Source organism: the organism of the source record quoted next, unplaced genomic scaffold (genome assembly GCF_019419815.1).
Source record: "Pyrus x bretschneideri cultivar Hongxiangsu unplaced genomic scaffold, Pyrus_bretschneideri_v1 Contig2, whole genome shotgun sequence".
In the NCBI taxonomy this organism is placed as follows: domain Eukaryota; kingdom Viridiplantae; phylum Streptophyta; class Magnoliopsida; order Rosales; family Rosaceae; genus Pyrus; species Pyrus x bretschneideri.
In genome coordinates this window covers 12,762,538-12,783,466 of record NW_025999501.1, presented here as the reverse complement: position 1 = coordinate 12,783,466, position 20,929 = coordinate 12,762,538, and the positions used below count along the sequence as shown (strand labels likewise).

Here is a 20,929-nt window from a genome sequence, read left to right as displayed (position 1 = left end):
CACTGTCCTCTTCCTAAACTGCCTACACTGTTGTGTGATAACATTTCAGCCATCTCTTTAGCCTCTAATCCTGTTTTTCATACTCGCACGAAGCATGTTGAGATTGATTATCATTATATTCGCGAATTGGTTCTAGCTAATCTTCTCAAAGTCCAGTTTGTTTGCAGTGCCGATCAATTGGCTGATCTTCATACAAAATCTTTGTCTAAAAATCAGTTTCGATACTTGTGTTCCAAGCTTCACATTGGAATCAACTCTGATTCCCCCTCTCGCTTGAGGGGGTGTATTAAGGAAGATAACAAGTCTTCCATTTTTGTTGATGTTAAATATTTTAGTAAAAGCTAAATGTGGTTAGTTTGTTATTAACTATAGTTAGTTAGAATGGTTACAAGTTTAGTTTAAGGTAGTCAAGGGTATATTTGTAAAGAGCCAAAGGCTATATATATTCTCTTCTGTGTAATTGTAAGATTCATTGAGTGAAATACAATCTTGTAGAAGAAGATTCATCATTCTTTACAAACCCCACATCATCAACATCGCTTGAATAAAACATTCACCATCCAGCCTGCGGCCTTATAAAATGGTGGTTCAAAAATATTATGATGCATGAAGAAACAAAGGTCGGAGGGAAGAATAATGAGGTTATGATGCAAGAAGAAACCCCTTGAAGAAGAGCTAATTATGGCAAACGGAGTTCTGTGCAAATTCATAACCTCATCGACAGTGGGACTTAAAATATATATATATATATATATGTCTTTATCAGTTCATATCACAAGTGGGCATTTGGTCTAGTGGTATGATTCTCGCTTAGGGTGCGAGAGGTCCCGAGTTCAATTCTCGGAATGCCCCTATTTTTTGCAAGATTTTATTGTCCATGGGAGATGATGCGAGCACTCCCTTCTCAATATCCTTCTCTCCGTATTTTAACAATTACCAGTATTTTCTTATGATTTATGATTTCATTAGATAATAACATAAATATGTTGAAAATTGCCGCCATTGTTTTCTTCCATTCTTCATGTCCACTGCATGAGAAAATAATAAGAATTCATACACGCCATCCAAACTAATGTAAAATTCTCACTTCTCTCTTTACATCTACCGTCTGATCCATGTCAAACAGCGACACTGGTCGGGAACAAACTCAAAACCGTAATACAGGATGCATATCTAAACATGAAACACTCAACTCGTCACCGTTGCAGACATCTCGTTCTAACGAGACTCGACAACCTAATGAACCTTCCAGGGTTCCCCACTCTCAGATGTCCTCCTATGTCCTTAATAAAAACACGCATAAAGGAGCTCGTTGAAGTGGCTGAGCACTCGTGCGTGGGCAGCCGATGGATTTCATTCTTGTGTGAATGAGTCCTGTGATTCCGGGCTTCTTGATGCTTTTGTACACTCAAAAGAATCCATTCGCATGTGAGACCCTAGCGTTTCTTGCATTGTGTTCGATACCTGAATCTGGTTTCTCAATTGGATCACTGTAGTCCTTTCCTTTTGCATCGATGTTAAGATAATCAGGTCAGAACTTTTTTTACACCCAACCCATGCTGAGGGATCTTGCCGATGGTGATGAATGGTGATCTGTCTCCCCTCAGAGGGCTAACTAGCTGTGCGGGTGAAAAGCTTGGTGTGGTGAAAGCTGTTTTGTATGGAGTGCTTGAGATGGGCACCGAGTATGGAGTAGGATTGCTCTTGTGTGAAATCAGACTCACGTTCGAGATTGATGGGAACTGATCAGAATGCCGCATCAAGTCATCTACATAAAGCAGGTCATCAATGCGTGCCACAATGTTAAATGCCAGGCTCTCCAAAATTCTTGAATAGCTCTCCAAGATGGATTTCCCGACGTCCTAGCAGATCAAATTTGACCAATAAGTACAAAGAAAAAAACAATTAGAAGGCATCAATGAGAACAAATTTTTGAGTGGTAAAGTCGGAACCTTATTGTACTGAATCTTGCTCATATCAAGGCTGTCTGTGGAAGACCAGGGAACCGTTGCTTCAAACACATTAACAAACTTTCTGCTCTTTCTGGAAGCAACTCCTTTTTCTCTGCATCAATCATCAGCTCCTTGACCATTTCCCATGATGACTTCGAACCAAATCTGTTCGCAACACTTGTAGGTTTTGGGTTTGTTTTTTTACGCCACAGATAGATTGAGGCCTCCACTCTATTCGCAATCTCTATGGCTTGATGTTCAGAAGACAAATCAAGGCAATCAAGCAGGCATTCTGCGGAAAAATGATCTGACGTAATGTATCGATAAATAACATCCCCTAAGCTTGCTCTTCCATTCTGAAACCAAGTTAAAACAAAAGATTAACAAACATGTCTTTGCAATTACACATCACCGGAATCTTGAGGATGTTTCAAACCTTTGGAAGAGATTCCAGATATGATTCAGGGACTTCCATATCTGCTAAAGTAATACTATTGATTGCCATTGCAGCTTTTAATATTTGACTCGTGCAATCGCGTTTGTGCTGCAATTGCTTTCTTGAATTTTTATGGAGTCCACCAGAAGGAACTCGGGGCACAGGTAACCACCATTTTTCCTCTTGGCGCTGTAACGCTTTTCGGAAAGAGGTTGACCCATCCGCATCTGGGGCTAGAATCCCTTGATCAACATACCAGAACTCTGTATTGTCAAAGCCATCTAAGATTTCCTGCAAGGATTGGCTAAATTCAGAATGGAATTCTCCAAAATGGATCTGAGTGGCAAAATGAAGAAGTGTTTAGAAGCTTACAAGAAGCATGTTATCCAATTTACGAAGGGCAGGGAGATTAACATAAAGATCTGAGCGGGGTCTGCAAGTCATGACCTGAATTGAAGTATATACGAGTCAGAACAATTTCAAGGAACTGATCACTTAGGACCTGAAATTGAAGTATAAAAAAAACATAGCCCTACAATTTAGAGTTGCTTATCACAATATTATCACATAAGTTTATATGAACATAAAGGCTCCAAGCCTGCATTTACATTACAAATGCACCGTTTATAATGCAGCAAATTAAACATGACGTACACTTTATTAGTCATTGCGGGAACTTATACCTATAAGTTCTCACTTCAACTCACAATTGAAAGTTTTAACCATTCTTTAGGTCTGTTGCCATTCTCAGTACAATATATAATTGCGCAGAGGATTTCTGTATTGAAAGCCGAAAGATATTGTGCTCTTCTAAAAATCCACATCGGTATCAGATTGTACCTCCAATTTGCTTCCATCAGGAAAAGTCTGCCAAGAAGGCATCAACTCAACAATGTGATCACTCACACAAAGAAGCCATTCCATCTCTCTTCGCCACATTGATTTCTTCACTTGCGGTAGAGGTTCTAGTCTCCAAAGTTGCCCGAATAGGGTAGCTACAAGAGGGAACCACAGAATAAGAAGAATTAGCATCGGAATCTACAACAAGCTTTTCGTTAAACAACCCCGCAAATCAACCAATCCATAGTTTTAAGACATTGGGAAAGTAAATCAAGAGCACGTACCACAAAGATTAGTAATGGCATTTGATATCGCCAATGCTGTGCAAACTCCATTTCCACAACCTGACATGTCTTCTCCAAGCAGCAATTTTGAAAACCTTTCCTTCATCAACTCAGTCTCTACAATCCCATAAACCAAAACCAAACATTTTTATATAAAAAACCATGAAATTCTTGAGTGTCGGGGCTATTTGGAATTGCTTCTGTAAGGGTTAAAAGCACTTTATAACAACCTTAAAAGTGCTTCAAGGTGCTAAAAGCACTTTAAACCCTAGGTAGGTGCTTCTAATAAATGTATCCCCATCATAAGGGTTTATAAGCAAAAGTGCTTCCTACAAAAGCAGTTCCAAACCAGCTATGAATTGGAGAGGAATAATACCTGATATTGTCGACCCTTGTTTCTCTAGTTTCCTATCATCCAAATGGGTTTTCTCCGCCGCTTCATCACCATTCTCACTGGTGCACTCCGGCGCCTGGCCTTTCTGAACAGGCCAACCCACCGACGGCGGCCAAGATGACTCCTCCGAGCTGCTGTGGCTCTGCTCCTCCTCGTGCCCCGTCGTCTCCGACGTCAGAAAATCCGAACTTGAACTGCTCTCACGACCCTTCTCCTCAATCAAATCCTCAAAGCTCCCAACTTTATCCAAAGCTTCACCAAAAAATTTGTCACTTTTCTCCCCAATAACTTCATATTTCCCCACCAAACCCTCCATTGAAGCTCCTCCTTCGTCAACAAAACCCGGCGAATCACAGAAAGCAGAGTTGTTCACCACCATACCATCGTACCGAAGCCTTCCCGGGCAGCAGGAGTTGGAGATTCGAGCCCTGCAATGCAAGTTCCGGAGATACTTCGACGCCCAGAAACCGAAAAGAGAGAATGGGTTGTGGGAGTTGAGGCTTCTGAAGCTCAGCAATGGCAGACAGAGCTTGAGGTGGTGATCTTGTAGGTGGGTTCTTCCTTCTCTTTCCTCTTGGTGAGTGAAAGCTCTGTCCATGGGATCTCAACCATGTCTGATAGTGAAAGGCAGGTGGTGAAATATGAAGAGAAAATGGTGGGGTTTTCTAGAGAAAAGAGGTTTTTGGAGCTGGTAATGATTAATGGAGCTTGATCAAACACATGAACAGCGAAAGAGAGAGGCGCATTTGAACTTTGAAGAGCGTATTTGGTTCTAGTTTATACTAGGCGAATGCTAGCTTTTATCTTCTACTACTGTTTCCGTCCATGTTTTTTGGTTCACTTTTTAAAGATTATTTGTGTGATAAAAATTAGAATAAAGGTTAATAACCATCAAACTTTTTGGAATGATTTCAAATTAGTTTCAATTTTTTTAAAAAATTTAAATAACTATTCAATGTTTTTGAAATTAGATATTTGTTAGATCATCGGAGTTAAGTGACGACCTTATCAATATTAAGTTAGTCTCTACTAATGTTTTGGACAATACTAAATTAAAGTTGGTCTTTACTAATTGTCGCCTTTAGAGCTCTAATTTCCTAAATTGACTTTTTTTTTTATCCAAGTTAAGTTGTAAATTTGCCCAGCTAAATTGAGTTGATTTGGAATTTCAAAACTCTATAGATGACTTGAGAGTTGAGAGTAAGAACCTGACCGCTTTAATAATTGTCTAGACCATCACTTAATGCTAATGAACTTAACAAATGTCCAATTTTCAAAACATTAGGTAGTTATTTGAAATGTTTTAAAATGTTATCACAAATTTGGAATCACCCCTAAAGATTTGGTAGTTATTCAGATCTAACTCTAAAAATAACTAAAATAATCCCTTTAGTCATCTAGTGTTTATTCATATAAATGGATAAACTATAGTTCTTACTTAAATACTATATTTGAAAATGTTAGTTGAATAGTTAAACAATTCCTAATTTGATTGATTTTTTTTTTCTTCTGCAAAATTAAAAGGTGAGCAAAAAAAATTAGAATGTTTTGATCATCAAACAACATTGCAAAATTAAATAATAGCAAATTGATGGCATCTTTTTTCTATTATGTGAAAGATACACTACTTTAAACTAATCTAAAAAATTTAGACTCGCATGCATAGCGATAGCCGATCCACTTTAATCAATGTGTTCATCTTAAATCTTGAATATTTTTTATCATACCCAAACCGCTAGTAGCTCTCTCTCTCTCGTTAGCATTTGACAAGGATTAAAAATGATAAATGTGTATTAAAAATAATAATGCTAACTTGGGTTTGAAAAATACAATAAACAATGGTTATGGGAATCGTGCAATCGACGGATCTCTCAATGATGTCTACCAATTTGGATTTGGATCCTCTCTGAGGTAACTGGTCGCGATCCTCTTGACCAATGTTAGTAGACCGTTGGATTTTGATCCAACAACTACAATTATTATAACGTTTAGAAAACCCCATGTTTATAGCCATTGGATAAAAATCTAACGGTCCACTAATACTAGTCAGAGGATCCCGACCAGATGCCTTGGAGAGGATCCAAATCCTACCAATTTATCCTTGATTAGTTTGTAACTTGGAGCTCATTGGTTGTGGTTGCAATGACCACATTACCCTTCTACTTGAAATTACCAATCATGTCGTGTGAAGTGTGGGAATTTTGTTCTATAAATTTTGGGATCCAGTGCTCATAGGATTGTGTCACACATTTAACTAGGTCCATAGAGTAAAACAGAAGCATTGTACAGAGTTTATATGTTGATTTCGTTCATATGCTTATCATAGGATTGAAAATCATGCATACATTCAATGGTTAAATCACAAATGAAAAATAACAAAAATTTAAATGTATTTTCGTTGTTTAGTGTTTGGTATCGCCTGAAATTTAAAAGCAAGTACTAAAATGTTGAAACCTAGCAAACTATTGTAAAAATATTTTTTTTTAAAACCCTTTTTAGGAAATTCATTTTTAAAATACCAAGGATATAAACCCAAAAAAAAAGGTTTGCATTGAGATGTACCCCGGGGCATTCCAGTAAAACCGGTCTGCTTTTAGAAGCAGAGTTTCCAAGTTCATAAAAAACCAATAAATAATTCAAAGTATAGGCCAAAACACTTTGGAAGTATAAAACAAAGTTATGCTGGAAGAATATATCTCAATCTTCTAAAAGGAGTTTCAAATTGTTCATATAAACAGAGCTATAATTTTGACCAAAAAAAAAAAGTGCTATAATTAAACTACTGTTGCAGTTAATATTATAATAGGAATGTGAGTGTAAGCTAAGCAAGAATCCTACATTATTTAGAAGATTTTTTTCCTTGTATAATTTGTATTACTTATGGAAATTGTTATTAGTACTCCAAAAATCTCATTCTACACTCCGTATATTTTTTTTTCTAAATGTAGAAAGTTTGGAGTGTAGAATGAGAATTTTGAAGTGCCAATAACAATTCCCTTATTTAAAAGATAAGTAAAATTTGTTATAATTAGTATAAATAAGGCAGAGGTCAAAGAGAACTTAATCAAGATACAGTTGAGCCAGTTCTCTCCATCTGTCTGCCCTCTTTCTCCCCTCTAAGATATTATTTAGGGAAATTATATTCACACACCTTAAATTACTTCTCCCGTATCCTTCTAATTTTTTATTATTTTTCTATCAAGTGTTAGTTGTTAGATCTCACATCACCCAGGGAAGTGGATCATCTATGCCTTATATGTATATGCCAACCTCCATATAGCACGAGACCTTTTGGAAACTCACTGGCTTCAGGTTCCATCGGAATTCCGAAGTTAAGCAAGTTTGGGTGAGAGCAATCTCAGGATGGGTGACCCACTGGGAAGTTCTCGTGTGAGTTCCCAGAAACAAAATCTTGAGGGCGTGATCGGGGCCCAAAGCAGATAATATTGTGCTACGGCGGAGTCGAGCCGGAAATGTGGTGGAGCCCGGGTCAGGATGTGATATTAGTGGTGTGTAGAAAATATTAAAAATTAAAAAGTGTGGGAGAAAAAATTTGGGATGTTTGAATGTAATCTCTCTATTATTTACTACAACAACTAGCAAATGTTTTTTTTTTCTTTTTTTTTTTTAAGTTATTATATCAGATTAGTTAAACAAGTTAACGAAATTGGAATATACAAATCTAAGATTCTATTGTTTGGTTCATATTACAAGGCTATGAAGTGTCAAGTTTACCTATAATGGCCAAGATTGATTAATTTGAATTTGAAATACCGGTTGGAGAAGACTACTAGATTGACTACATTAAAATTTTCATAAGATTGGAAAGAGGCAAATAATCTTGAGTATGGCCTAAGATGCAGAGCAGCAGAGGTTGAAGAATGTCAAATTTCACATCAGAAACTTGACTATTACACCCTTATCTTATCTAATGAATGTTTTCACTGTCATTTAGTATTACGGTCTAGTAATATTCCTCTTCACTTGTAAGTGAGAAGTCTTAGGTTCGATTCTCGCCAAAGATGAGTTTGAACCACATTATTGCTAACTCATTGTGAAGCTAAGCACACCCCCTTTCCTTAATGTAGATAATATCGTTTGTTAAAATAAAAATAAAAATTGTTTTCACTACTATTTGCATCGAAACATTTGATTCTTAACTTCACACACACGTTGGTATGTGTATATGATTAAATTAAAATCAGTATAGTAGTAAGTCTCTTAATCATCTCTAGGAAATCTTATCGACAAAAAAAAATTTGTTTATGGTTTAATGATTTGGGGCATTTCATGATTAAGTTTTGTTTATGCATGGGACAATAGACAGCATTTTCATGATATTGACCAAAGTAGTTAGTGGGAAAGAAATAAAATTAAGATCCATAATAGGGTACTAATTATATATGATCAATATACAAAAATTCTGAAGTCTCTACTATCTACAGATGCCCTAAATTAAGAGAAACTTTTCAGGGTACCGGAAATATGGCTCGTACACTAAGTGTCATATTACAAGTGATTTAAATATTTTTTTTTTCAAGTACGCAATTACTTGTATTATAAATTTAATGTATGAGTCCGTGTTCCTGGCACAAATAAAAATTTCTCTTGGCACACAAAAAAATTTCTCCTAAACTAATCTCAATTTTGTTTTGTTTGGTGACTTTCCGTGCAAGGCATTTTTATGTAATTCCAATTTGTGTGTGATGAATGATATAATGATGGTGGTTGTTCCAAGTTCGAAATGATGAAAAACGTATGTGAAGAAAGAAAGGCTCCTCCCAACCGTTGTTTGGATGTTGACTGCTACCTTGAATAAACGTAGAGGGAAAGGCACTCTTCAATTCCAAGCTGCTTCTCAATCTCTAGAAATTTAAAACAAAAGAAAAAAGAAGAAAGCAATGGAGCCGATGACAGCATGATGCACCACTTTTGTGCTTTAAATTATTGATTCCTCGTTAAAGTTTGTGTTTCCATTTATTGCCATGGCTCCATCCTCCATTTCAATTTTCATATGCAAAATTTTTTAAGAGAATAACTTATGTGGCACGGATACACCGTCGTGATGATGGTGTTCTGCGCCAATGAAATAAAAATATGTATAAGTTTTTGTTCATATGTCCATGTTTCATTGACACAGCACATCACATGACATTATACTCATGTCATGTAAGTTATTCTCGTCCTAAAGAGTCAAAAGCTGGCCCTTTGGCAATTTTCTTTCGGAAATGATTTAGATACGCTACACAATTGATGGACCACACTGCTAACTATTATTGTTGTTTACAAATGTGGAGCTATGATCATTTGTTTAAAGGTGTTAAAGAAGCATAGTGGACCCAAATTGAGATGTGTTACAATGTAACACAATTGCCTAACACGTGTCTAGATGATTTCAGATTGTTGATTGTTATGAAATTTCCATTTGATCAATGATCGTATAGCTCTTACACACGTGAGCTACTAACCTTAGCAAAATTCTTTTATGTTTTACTTATCAAATAACAAATTTCACTAAAAGTCCTTTCACAATTCAACTATGACAGCAAAACATCAACTTCAGAAAGGCAACAAAACTGTTGATCTTAAGTGAAGCTCATAAGACCAATATCCACCAAAACCCTAAAACGACTCATTGACTCGAAGTGACACAATAGCAATTTTTGGGGTTTCCAGGAGGAACTGCTCTAATGGCTCCATCCATGGGTTACCTTGTTGAAATCAGAATACGCCCACATACATGCAAGGCTTGTAGCCCAGCACCCGAAGGTAATAGCATTTTGGAGCCCAATTCTCTTTCCGGAGCAAATTGTTAGCAGTTGTAGTAGTATTTTGATTTGGGTAACTTCCGAATGCACCCTATGATCTAATCAATACATCTAGCATTTGAAAATTTTATTTTCTTATAAGTGAGAGGTTTCAACTTTGTTTGTTCTAAGTACGAGAACGGTACAATTATAGCTATCCCATTGTGTAGCTCACTACCCACCCTAATTATCGTTGTATATAAAAAAAAATCATTTAAAACTTCTTAGAGCGTGACTTTAACGTAACACTCAATATTACATGTATTTCAACTGTTAAATTCGGTTCTAAAACTATTAAATCATCTATTTCAATCATAACTATTTATTTTTTGTGCTACTCGGTGCTACATACCATCTAATAGAATACCAATAGCCTTATAGCAGATAAGCTCATCTTGTCTCCTAGATCGTTTTTTAATATCAAAGAAATAATAATTAGACAAACGTGAACATAATCCTTCAAAGAGCATCAAGTTTCAATGAAGTAATGCTGTTGGGGGTTTGGGGAATCCTATTTAGTAGGACAGTGGAAATTAGGGCTGGGCATTTGAAAAAAAAAAAAAAAAAACCCGATTGAACCACCCGAAATGCACCGACCTCAATCGGTTTGGTAATTGGTTCTCGAAATTCTTAGGTTGTGGTTAATCGAACCGACCTGCATATATTTTTAGTTTTTTAATCACAATTAATACGCGTAGTAATATAAATGGTTAATTATTTACAAGTTACTATGTTTTCACTACATGAAAACAAAACTTGATTAGTTTAAGACACCCTTTCTAGAAGAACACAGGCACCATTTGGAGAACACAACAGCTGTTGCTTTGGTGCTATCCTTGAGCTGCTTCATTTGTGCTTTTCTTTGAGCAATTACTCATATTGGTGCTATGTTTTGTAGCTTTTGGAAGAGAAATTTATTATGCACTTTCGTCTTCACAGAAACCGAGAACCAATCCAAACCAACTTGCCACATTCGATTAACCGACCAGATCGATTTTAGACCCAGCTTGGTCGGTTTCAATTTGCAATTTTGGCCAAACCAACCCGCGCCCACCCCTAGTGGAAATAGCTCTAAAGCTGAAGGTGTGAAATATGAATACGTTGAGGAGGACCTGCCCAACAAAAGTGCTTAGGTCATCTCCAACCAAGCCAACCATAGGGCCATAGGCCAAAGGATAGCCCTTTTTAACACAAAACTCATCTCCAATAGAGGTCTGGGCCAAAAACTCTTAGGACCTGCCAGGCCAAAATCCAGCGATATGGCCAACGGCCTAGCCTTCTTTTGCTAGCCAGCCAGCCAGCCTTTCAATTGGGATCAATTGGAATTTTTTTCTTTTTTTTAAGACGAAATTAAAAAATTTTAAAAATTCTAATTTTTTTTTCCCTATAAATACCTAAGACCTTTCTACACCATTTCTCACATCATTTTCACCCTTCCATACTATCTTACCTCATTTTATTTCAATTATTCACATTCTATCCACCTCAAACACTCTTTTCATACACACCCCTCTCTTACCTCTTCCAATAATCTTTCCTTTAATTTTTTTCAATAATTTTCAAATGGCTACATCTTCAAGTGGCACTCAAAATATGTCTGGATGCTTATTCATTTAGTGACAAGTGGCACTCAAAATATGTTCAAAAACCTTATTTTAATATAGTAGTTTAATTCAATTAACCAAAAAAATTAAATAACAAACTTAAAATAATAAATTATTGAGGGAGCTAAAATATAGCCTCTTTCAGTTGAATATGATATATAAATAGATCATGACACTGTTCATTAGAAAATAATTTCTTACAGGGCTATAATTTGAACATGAGCTAAACATAACCCCTTAGGTTGGAGATAATCTTAGCTTCTGTACCCTGAATCCATCCCAATTTATCAGAAGAACCCTATGCCCCTGCACAATGACAGACCAATAGCTGAGTCCCACGTCATTCTTGAGTACATTGATGAGAGTTGTAAGGATGGCTTTCCCATTTTGCCTAGAGACAGTTATGAAAATGACCATGCACGCTTTTAGGAAAGTAAAAATGTTTCACTTTTATCTTTGTGCATTAAGTATATTAGAAACGTTATCTAGTTAGATGGTGAATCTGAATCATTGATACTTAAGATTATTTTTAATAAAGTTAATTATAGTATGAATGTATAGTTTAGATTAATAGTCTATCAATATAAGCATGTGCATGGTGATTTGCATTAAGTATATTAGCTAGAAGTTCTTTGTGACTAGCAGTGTAAAATGTTTATATTACTAAAACTTAAAAATTGAATCTTGTTTGAAATGTGTACTTGTGCTGTTTGGATTAACCCTAACAATACATGTTTGAACCCACATAATATTATGGTAGCATAAAATGTTTATGCTATAAAATATGAATTGTTGATCAAGTTGGTTCTGGATTATTGTATCTTGAATTTGTTTGTTTTTATTTATGTTCAGTGCAAGCCGGGAATAATCAAAGCTTTCTTTGAGAAGGAGGACCGTGAGAAGGTGGTGGACGAAGCGCGTGAGCTTCTAAAACTACTTGAAAATGAGCTCAAGGACAACAAGTTCTTTGGGGGAGAGACTATTGGATTCGTAGGATTCGTAGACATTGCTGCTAACTTGATAGGCCACTGGCTTAAACCAGCTCAAGAAGCTTTGGAGTTGGATCTGCTGAGCAAAGAGAAATGTCCGAAGCTCTGGGATTGGTGTGATGAGTTTGTCAATCACAATGTCGTTGAGGAAACTCTGCCTCCTACAGATAACCTAATTGGTCTCATCCTTAGTCGCGCAAGTTCGACATAGATGCTTTACAAGCATTTCATAGCTCGTGAATAAAATTACAAGAAAAATTCTAGATTGTTGTATCTTGAATTTGTTTATTATTCAATTCAGAGCAACCGTCGTATTATATCGTTGAATTGTGAATTTCAACTGCCAAAGATTTAAAAACTTTGCATGTGCTTATCATAGACTGAAGTGGCTCCCTTCTACCAATAAATTTTGAGAATTGATTTTGAAATGAAACTTCAACTCGGACCTTGGACAACCTCGTTATAGCGAAGATAGAGTGGATAGAATTCGACAATTGACACAGGTTGGCATGACTTGTTTCTTGCAAAGAATTGCAATAAATCTATAAATGCGCGCAATGACAATGAGACAAAGATGTTCATTGAACCGTGTCTTGTGGTCAATTGGGATGGCTATGATTGAATAACTAAATTAATACACAAAACCAAATGCATTCATCTTCAAAATAATAACATCAGAATCAAAGAAATGCCAACGTCGAAAATAATGACAGATTATTACAAAAACCAGATCCAAGTTTGTAATTAATTATCGATAATACAATTTTAATGGTGTTGCATGCTTGGGTCCTTGACGATGGTCACAGGGATTGGAGCATTCGTGAGCACATAGTCGCTCACACTCCCCAGTAGGATCCTGTTTAATTTCCACAAAACAAGTAGATTAAACATATAATCCCAAATTAATTAAGAAACTCTTATTATAAAACTAAAAGAGAAAATTGGAGCATGGTCCAAAATAAAAAACCATTTGTATTCATCGCTAAACTTATCGTAGTGTGAAGTAGTAGTCATTTCGGATAATTCTGTTAGAACTTGTTTTTTATTTGTGCTATTTTGAATAGAAGCTCTTGTGGTGTTACCTAAAAGAACTAGTACTCTACGTTGTGACAAAGTCGAAAAACCAATCCTCACATATTTTTAGTTCAGTTACCAAAGTTCAATTCCATATAAAATTCAGATCAATGCTCCAATTTTCAATCCCATATAAAATTCAAGAAAACTGCATAGATACCTTTTGATGGTGCCAAGGCCTCTGCTCCCCATGACCAAAGTGTCCAGCTTCAGATCTTCAACTGCTTGAAGCAGCTTCTCCCTTGCATCTCCCCAATACAATTTTGTCACAACATTCACCTGCAAATTAAATCCCATCAAATATCAAGCACAAAAAAATCACTAATCACAACCCAGATCAAAATTATGCCATTAATCAAAGCAAACCTCTTTCTGCCTGGAAGCAGTGTCGAGTGTGTCAAGAACTTCCATATCAGTTTGGACACCGTACTTCGTCATAATCTCAGGCTCCCTAAACTCTGTCAATGGAATCAGAGCTGCAAAAAGCAAAAAATCCCAGATCAGATACATAACCAATATTATCAAAGCTTCAAACTTTTACCTATAAACACACAAAACATAAAATGATTAGGTCAGAAATTTTTATACGCGTCGACGTTGAATCAATATAATCTCAGTACGCTTTGTAGGCGAGTTTAATATAAACTCATTTTCAAATGGCATATTTAGAATAGACGTTTGTTCCATAGACTAATATACTCTGATCGACGAAAATGATAAGATGACAGCTAACTGACGTAGCTCACATCTACGAAATTATAAGTGTACTTACGAGAACCGGATTGGGCCCAGAGCTGGGTGCGGGACTCGTCGAGGGAGTTGGGGTTGATGTGGATGATATAAAGGGTGTCACCTTTGTCAGCCAAGTTGGCAATCGCCCATTCTAAAGCGTTCTTGCTGCTCTTTGAGAAGTCCATCGCCACTCCAATCTTCCTATCCTTTCCCATTCTCTCTGATCTCTCTGATCTCTCTCGATCTCGATCTTCTGCAACTCTAGGGTTCTATATCAGACAAGAAAACACCATCGTTGCGCGTGAACGTTTAAAAAAGACGAGTTTCGAAGCTTGTAGAGTAAGCAGAATATAAAGAAAAGATGGAGCGTTGTAGGCCCGTAGCTAAATGCTAATGGGTTGTGCGTTTTACTGTTGGCTGGTATTTGTTTTTCGTTTCATCCTGACCGCCCACGCTGGTCCAGGGGATCAGTGGTGGGTTCCACTTTTGTTTAATATGGGATTAAAGGCCGTTGGATCGTCACATGGGGCTTCATGATGTGGTCGCGTGATAGAAGCACCAGGACACGATGAACGTGAACTCATTAGGTTTCGGTTTGGCATGCCCGCCGGGGGTAGCAATGATTCAGTGTTACGGATATTGGATATATGATACTTTAATGGGTCGGTTGCTTAAGCTTTATAACCCTAATTATTCAAAGAAAGGGAGTGATTTTTGTGCTCTTGTTTCTACCACTGGATTTTATTTTTATTTTTTTAATTAATAGATTGAATAAATTAAAAATGAATCAACGGATAGAAAATAAAACATGCAGAAAGTCGAAATGGAGTACGAAAATCATAATGTTTGTTTGATCCATGGTTCTAGAAAGAAGGTAAATGTTTATTCTCACAAGTTTGATGGTCTCTCTTTGTAACTTGTACAAAAGAAGAAACAAGGTTCAGTAAAGAAATATGCATCCATGATGAAGAAATTTATTATGATACTTAATGTATCAAACTATGTTCCCCGCATCTTGAAAAATCTCTCTCTAATTCAAGAGATAACTTCTTCCTATTCTCATGAATGAGTCAAGAAAACTTAGTCCACTTGTCCCTCAACAACAGAAGATGAATCATATAACAGGTGGCGTTGGCTAAAAAAAATCGTGTTAAGCCGATCGTGCCAAGGTACAGGCCGGGTCCAGCTTTGGCCCTTTAGATTCGGGCCGGCCCTCTTCGGCCCCCAACCGCGGACCGAATGGTTGCGAAGTTGCCTAATATCAAAACCCCAAGGGAAAGGAAATAAAATAAAATGGATGCGGATGAGTTGCCTAAATTATTGTTTTGCTTTCCAGAATATGGAAGAAGGAAGTTGATTTGCACTTTCCTTTGTCCTTGTCGTGTAACTCATACAGTCATATGACTTTTTGTTTTTTGAACAAAACAGTCATATGACTTATGATCGTATCTCCTCCTTAATTTTGTAGCCAATATCTTCGCTGCAGTTTCAATTGAATTACAAGCAAAGGAAAAAAAACAATAAATTATGTGGTGCAAATGCGACAGAGCAGCTTTTACGATACATAGATAGGGGTTGAATAATGTGAAAGGACTTTAACTTGACCGTTAAATAGTTTTGTATTCAGATATATTGAAGTTTTTTACGATAAAACTCAACACGTATATAGTTATATACATAGTTAAATTGAAATCGTATTAGTGATTAATTGTGAACTACTAACCCATCTCTCTGAAATCCTAACATAAAAACATTGAAGAGATTTTATGCAGAAAATTCAGCAAGACAGGTCAGTCAGGGACACCTCGCTCTGTAAGTAACCAAATCCAGCATTACTGAGTTTGTGTACACATTGTTTTGTTTTGGGTTACTGGAAGATGGGAAACACACACCCATTTAATAATTTGACCCCAAAATATAATAATAATAATAAGTTCTAGTAAGTTTTGGGCTAGTATTTTGTATTTTCAGGCCTCTATGGTGTGGTATATGGACTTGTGTTTTTTTACCAAGAATCTAAAAGTTAGAAAAACATATCCTATACTCCGATGGAACCATAAAAAATCTCCTCATACCAAATGAAATGATAATTGATACTAAGATAGCAGGTTGCATGATCATAAATTCAAGTCTGACTATAATGGTACGTAACAGTTAGTGGTATGGGGTTTACACAAACCGTGGAAATTATCTATTAGATCCATATCTACAAGATCTAACCGTTGATTTTTTGAACTACTAACTAAATGGAATGCATCATGGAAGAAAAATTGCATACATTGCATAAATTCATAAAACTTCTTGAGTTTAATAATAATGAGCCCTTATAAGTGGTTCGAAAAGCATAATAGCATAACAAGAGTCATGCTATTTTGGTATTTTAAATGAATAACGTGATGTCATGTATTTTAACATTTATACATGACGTTGAGTTATTGATCCCAAATGCCATGGTAACATTCCAAGATGTGTGTACAAGTCTCACGCTATAAAAAAAATAAATATATATTTTTTTGAATCTCCCTAAACAAATGAGTTGTGCTATCATCCACACCAAGCACAGTCGCATATCTTTGTGACAAACATCGTACATTTTACTAGCATTTCGCGTCACACTAATTACATAGATTGTTCAAGTTCAGATAATCTGCTAGCATAACTCAGGCGCACGATCACAACCAATGATCTTGGCCATGGCAAAGTCCATCCTAGTTCGTGTAGTTTCCTCTTTCCTGTGTGTAAATTAAATTTACATTCTAACTAATTGTCATTCTTAACCCATCTTATGTAATCTCTGTTGCGAGTTACATATTTATATGTTAAGTAAAGTGTAAATAGTAGTATGTTGTCTCACATTGACAACAGTGTATATGTAATATCAATTGTAATTCATATATATACTCCACTTTAGAGATTAATGAATATACAAGAAATTCTCAAATATTGTCATATATATTTTTGGTATTTTACCATGTTTAATTCAACTTGGTATCAGAGTCAGGGAGCGGGCCCGTACTATACTGCCACGTAATGGGTGGGTTCCCTTAGCCTCGCGCGATGATGGTGGGTCTCTTGGCCTCGCTTGTAGGGTGAGTCCTTTGGCTTCACGTGATTGTCGAGATGTGTGGATCTCCCACGTGTGACCCACTAATTGGGTCCCACATGAGGGGGTGTGTTGAAATGTCTCACATTGACCATATCAATGAGAAAATACGAGTTTAAATATCCTAACCCCACTCCAACTAACACTAAGGCCTTTTGTGATAAAACATCACATCTGACGGATTGTGCAGGTAGTAATTACCAAGTTTGTGACAGTATCGTTGTTGTAGGTGACAATTCGCTCTTGGTGACCTGTGTGCTTTAATTTTGTGACCACTTTTCTTAGTATCATGCAAAAATAAAAAAATAAAAAAAACAGTGCCATGCTACAGTACCAAGAATAGTGTCGTGCTACAGTACATTGCTACATTGCCGGAATAGTGATTCTGCTACAGTGTTTTGGTAAATTGTCTTAATTCCACTACGTATCTTTTGTGCCTTTATTGTTCATGTTTTAGCTAAATGGCTCAATATAATCATAGTATTGTTATGCATTTTGGTGGAACAAATATATGGATAATTGATACTGAGGCCACTGATCATGTGATTGGTGACCCTAAAGTGTTTGATGAGTTACGTGACTATATTTGTGATCCGTATACTACTAGTGCAAATGAAGCATCTTTTCCTGTGAAGGGTGAAGACACTATCTCTCTCACTCCGACCTTATCACTGGTCCATTCTTTACTTGTTCCTGATATTAAGTGCAATCTTTTGTCGGTAGGAAAACTACTTGATACATTATATTGTTACACTCACTTCTACCCCACATATTGTTATTTTCAAGACATTCAAACTCAGAAGAGAATTGGTCGTAGTAAAAGAATTGGGGGTTTGTACATCTTGACTATGGAGGATACTGTTGCTTCGGGTTCAAATAATCATCAAGTTCTAAGTGCTAAAGTAGATGACAAACATCAAATTTGGTTGTGGCATCGACGTTTGGAACATCCAGCATTCAGTTATATGAAGCATTTATTTCCTTCTTTGTTTTGCACTTGTAGTGATTCAAAGTTCAAGTGTGAAACATATGTCATGGCTAAGAGTCATCGTGCTTCCTTTCCCATACGTGATTCTAAAGCTACTTTGCCATTTGATTTGATACATTCTAATGTGTAGGGTCTGGCGAAGGTTACATCTAATGGATTTCGTTGGTTTGTTACTTTTATTGATGACTGTACTCGATTAACTTGGGTGTTCTTGATGAAGAATAAGAGTGATGTCCCCTTACTTCTTCAAGAATTTTGTGCAATAGTGTGCAATAGTGTCTACTCAGTTTCAAACCAAATTTAAGGTCCTTAGGTCTGATAACGAAGGAGAATATGTGAATCAACCTTTGGCATTTTTTTTGTGATCATGGTATTACTCACCAAACGACTACTCCTTTTACACCCCAACAAAATGGTGTGTCCGAACGGAAGAATTGTCAAATAATAGAGGTTGCTCGCTCCTTGATGTTGGATAAATATGTTACTAATCATTTGTGGGGTCATGCTATTTTGGATGTTGTGTACTTAATAAATCAAGTTCTAATTAGGGTTCTTCATTTTTATACACCGTTTGACATGCTACAAAAACATGTTTCTCCTGTTTCTGTATCCAAACTTCCTCCAAAGGTGTTTGGATGTGTGGCGTATGTGCATATCTATTTTCATCAACTGAGTAAACTTGATGCATGTGTTCTTCGATGAGTATTGATTGATATGCTAACAATCAAAAAGACTATAAGTGTTATCATTCTCTGACTCAGAAAACTTATATTCCTATAGATATCACCTTCCATGAGAAAGTTCCGTATTTTGTGATGCCCTCTTCCGACTCCCCACTTCAGGGGGAAAAGAAAGGCAGATTCAAAAATATGGTATGGAAGATGTGTTACAGGCAATGTTGGGGACGAAACCTATTATGATGTGTGATACTGACTGGTCGACTATAGATGACAATCGGTCATTTGTCATTTTTGACACAGTTTCTACTAACGACCCGTTAGATGTGCCCAACGAGTTGCTTGTTGTTGGTATGTCTGACGAATTGCCTTTTGATGACCAGTTGCCCGCTATTGGGATGACTAACGAGTTGCTTATTGATGGTTGTCCAATGATGATTCTTTTAATGGTTTGGTACAAGATGGTGACACGCATAAGGCAAATTTTAATGATTCTTCTACTTATCAGTTGCCTCCACAAGTTAATCGTGAAAAACCTAAAAATATGAGCATGATATGCATGCCAAAACCAAGTATCCTATCAACAACTATACGTTTACTCATCGTTTGTCCAAACCATATGCATTTTACATATGTCAGTTATCTAGTGTATCAATTCCAACAAAATTGCAGGATGCTTTGTCTGACCCTAACTGAGTTAATGCCATGAATGTTGAGATGGAAGCTTTGGAAAAGAATTCCACTTGGGACTTGGTTCTGTTGCCAAACGGGAAAAAGGCTATTGGATATAGATGAGTGTTCACTATTAAGCATAAAGCATATGGTTCTATTGACCGATACAAAGCCAGATTACTTGTTAAGGGTTATACTAAAACTTATGATGCGGACTATCAAGAGATTTTTGCTCATGTTGCCAAACTTAACACTAGTGCATGTTCTTCTATCTTTAGCAGCAAATCAGGATTAGCCCCTACTGTAGTTTGATGTTAAGCGTGTTTTTTTTCATGGTGATCTTAAGGAGGAAGTTTATACGGATATCCTACCTGGTATCAGCATATCTCCTGAAAAATGTGTTGTGTGCAGATTGCAAAAGGCTTTGTATGGTTTGAAACAATCTCCTAAAGCATGGTTTGGGAGGTTTACAAGTTCAATGAAGAAGTTTGGGTATTTTCAGAGTCATTCATATCATACTTTGTTTCTAAAATGACGAAATGGCAAGCTAACTGCATTGATTATTTATGTTGATGACATGATAGTGACTAGTGATGATCAAAAGGAGGTACAACGCCTTCAAAAGTACCTAGCTACTGAATTTGAGATGAAAGAATTGGGTGAATTGAAGTATTTTCTTGGAAACAAGGTTGCACGATCCAAGCATGGTATTTTTCTGTCTCAACGAAAGGATGTTCTTGATTTATTAGCTGAAATAGGTAAGTTAGATTGCAAACCTGTTGATACTTCGATTGAGCATAATCATCGTTTGGGCTTATTTCCGGATCAAGTTCCTACTCATAAGACACTGGTATCAGAGGCTTGTAGGGAGATTAATTTATTTGTCTTACACTCGCCCTAACATTGTTTATGCAATTAGTGTAGTAAGTCAGTTTATGCACTCACCTAGTGAAGCTTATATAGATGCAGTAATCCGTATTTTGACGTACTTGAAGATGGCACCTAGCAGAGGCTTGGTTTTTTCCAAGAATGGTCATTTGAATGTAGAAGGGTATACAGATGCAGATTGGGCAGGTTCTATCACTGATCGGCGATCTACATCTGGATATTTTACTTTTGTGGGTGGTAATCTAGTTACTTGGAGAAGCAAGAAACAAAAAGTTACGGTTAGGTCAAGTGTTGAAGCTAAGTTTCGTGGTATGTCTGATAGTGTATGTGAGTTGTTGTGGTTGAAAAAATTGTTGAGAGATCTTGGATTTAAAACCAATGGGGCTATGAAACTCCATTATGATAACAAGACTGCTATTAAGATTGCGCATAATCTAATGCAACATGATCAAACAAAACATGTGAGATTGATCGACATTTCATCAAGGA

The 20,929-nt window shown here is 36.5% G+C and overlaps 3 protein-coding genes and 1 non-coding gene across 4 annotated transcripts; 2 read left to right on the top strand and 2 right to left on the bottom strand.

Annotated features, from left to right (window-relative positions):
• Positions 1 to 780: 780 nt before the first annotated feature.
• TRNAP-AGG lies at positions 781 to 852 on the top strand. The gene has a single exon. It is a non-coding gene; the product is annotated as a tRNA-Pro (tRNA).
• Positions 853 to 984: 132 nt separating this feature from the next.
• LOC103949408 (rop guanine nucleotide exchange factor 7) lies at positions 985 to 4,718 on the bottom strand. Its single transcript, XM_009360519.3, is given in 10 exon segments — positions 985 to 1,464; positions 1,466 to 1,528; positions 1,530 to 1,862; positions 1,953 to 1,984; positions 1,987 to 2,308; positions 2,389 to 2,679; positions 2,761 to 2,835; positions 3,229 to 3,383; positions 3,513 to 3,629; positions 3,889 to 4,718. Coding segments are annotated over 10 exon segments (2,115 nt in total). The 5' UTR covers positions 4,505 to 4,718; the 3' UTR covers positions 985 to 1,353.
• On the top strand, positions 4,517 to 12,517 carry LOC108867410 (probable glutathione S-transferase). Its single transcript, XM_018647974.2, has 2 exons — positions 4,517 to 4,597; positions 12,170 to 12,517. The coding sequence occupies exons 1-2, from the start codon at positions 4,517 to 4,519 to the stop codon at positions 12,515 to 12,517; spliced, it is 429 nt and encodes a 142-aa protein (XP_018503490.2).
• Positions 12,518 to 12,937: 420 nt separating this feature from the next.
• On the bottom strand, positions 12,938 to 14,468 carry LOC103949406 (universal stress protein PHOS32). Its single transcript, XM_009360518.3, has 4 exons — positions 14,153 to 14,468; positions 13,747 to 13,856; positions 13,541 to 13,659; positions 12,938 to 13,162 (listed from the first exon to the last, which is right to left on the bottom strand). The coding sequence occupies exons 1-4, from the start codon at positions 14,325 to 14,327 to the stop codon at positions 13,072 to 13,074; spliced, it is 495 nt and encodes a 164-aa protein (XP_009358793.1). The 5' UTR covers positions 14,328 to 14,468; the 3' UTR covers positions 12,938 to 13,071.
• Positions 14,469 to 20,929: the final 6,461 nt, after the last annotated feature.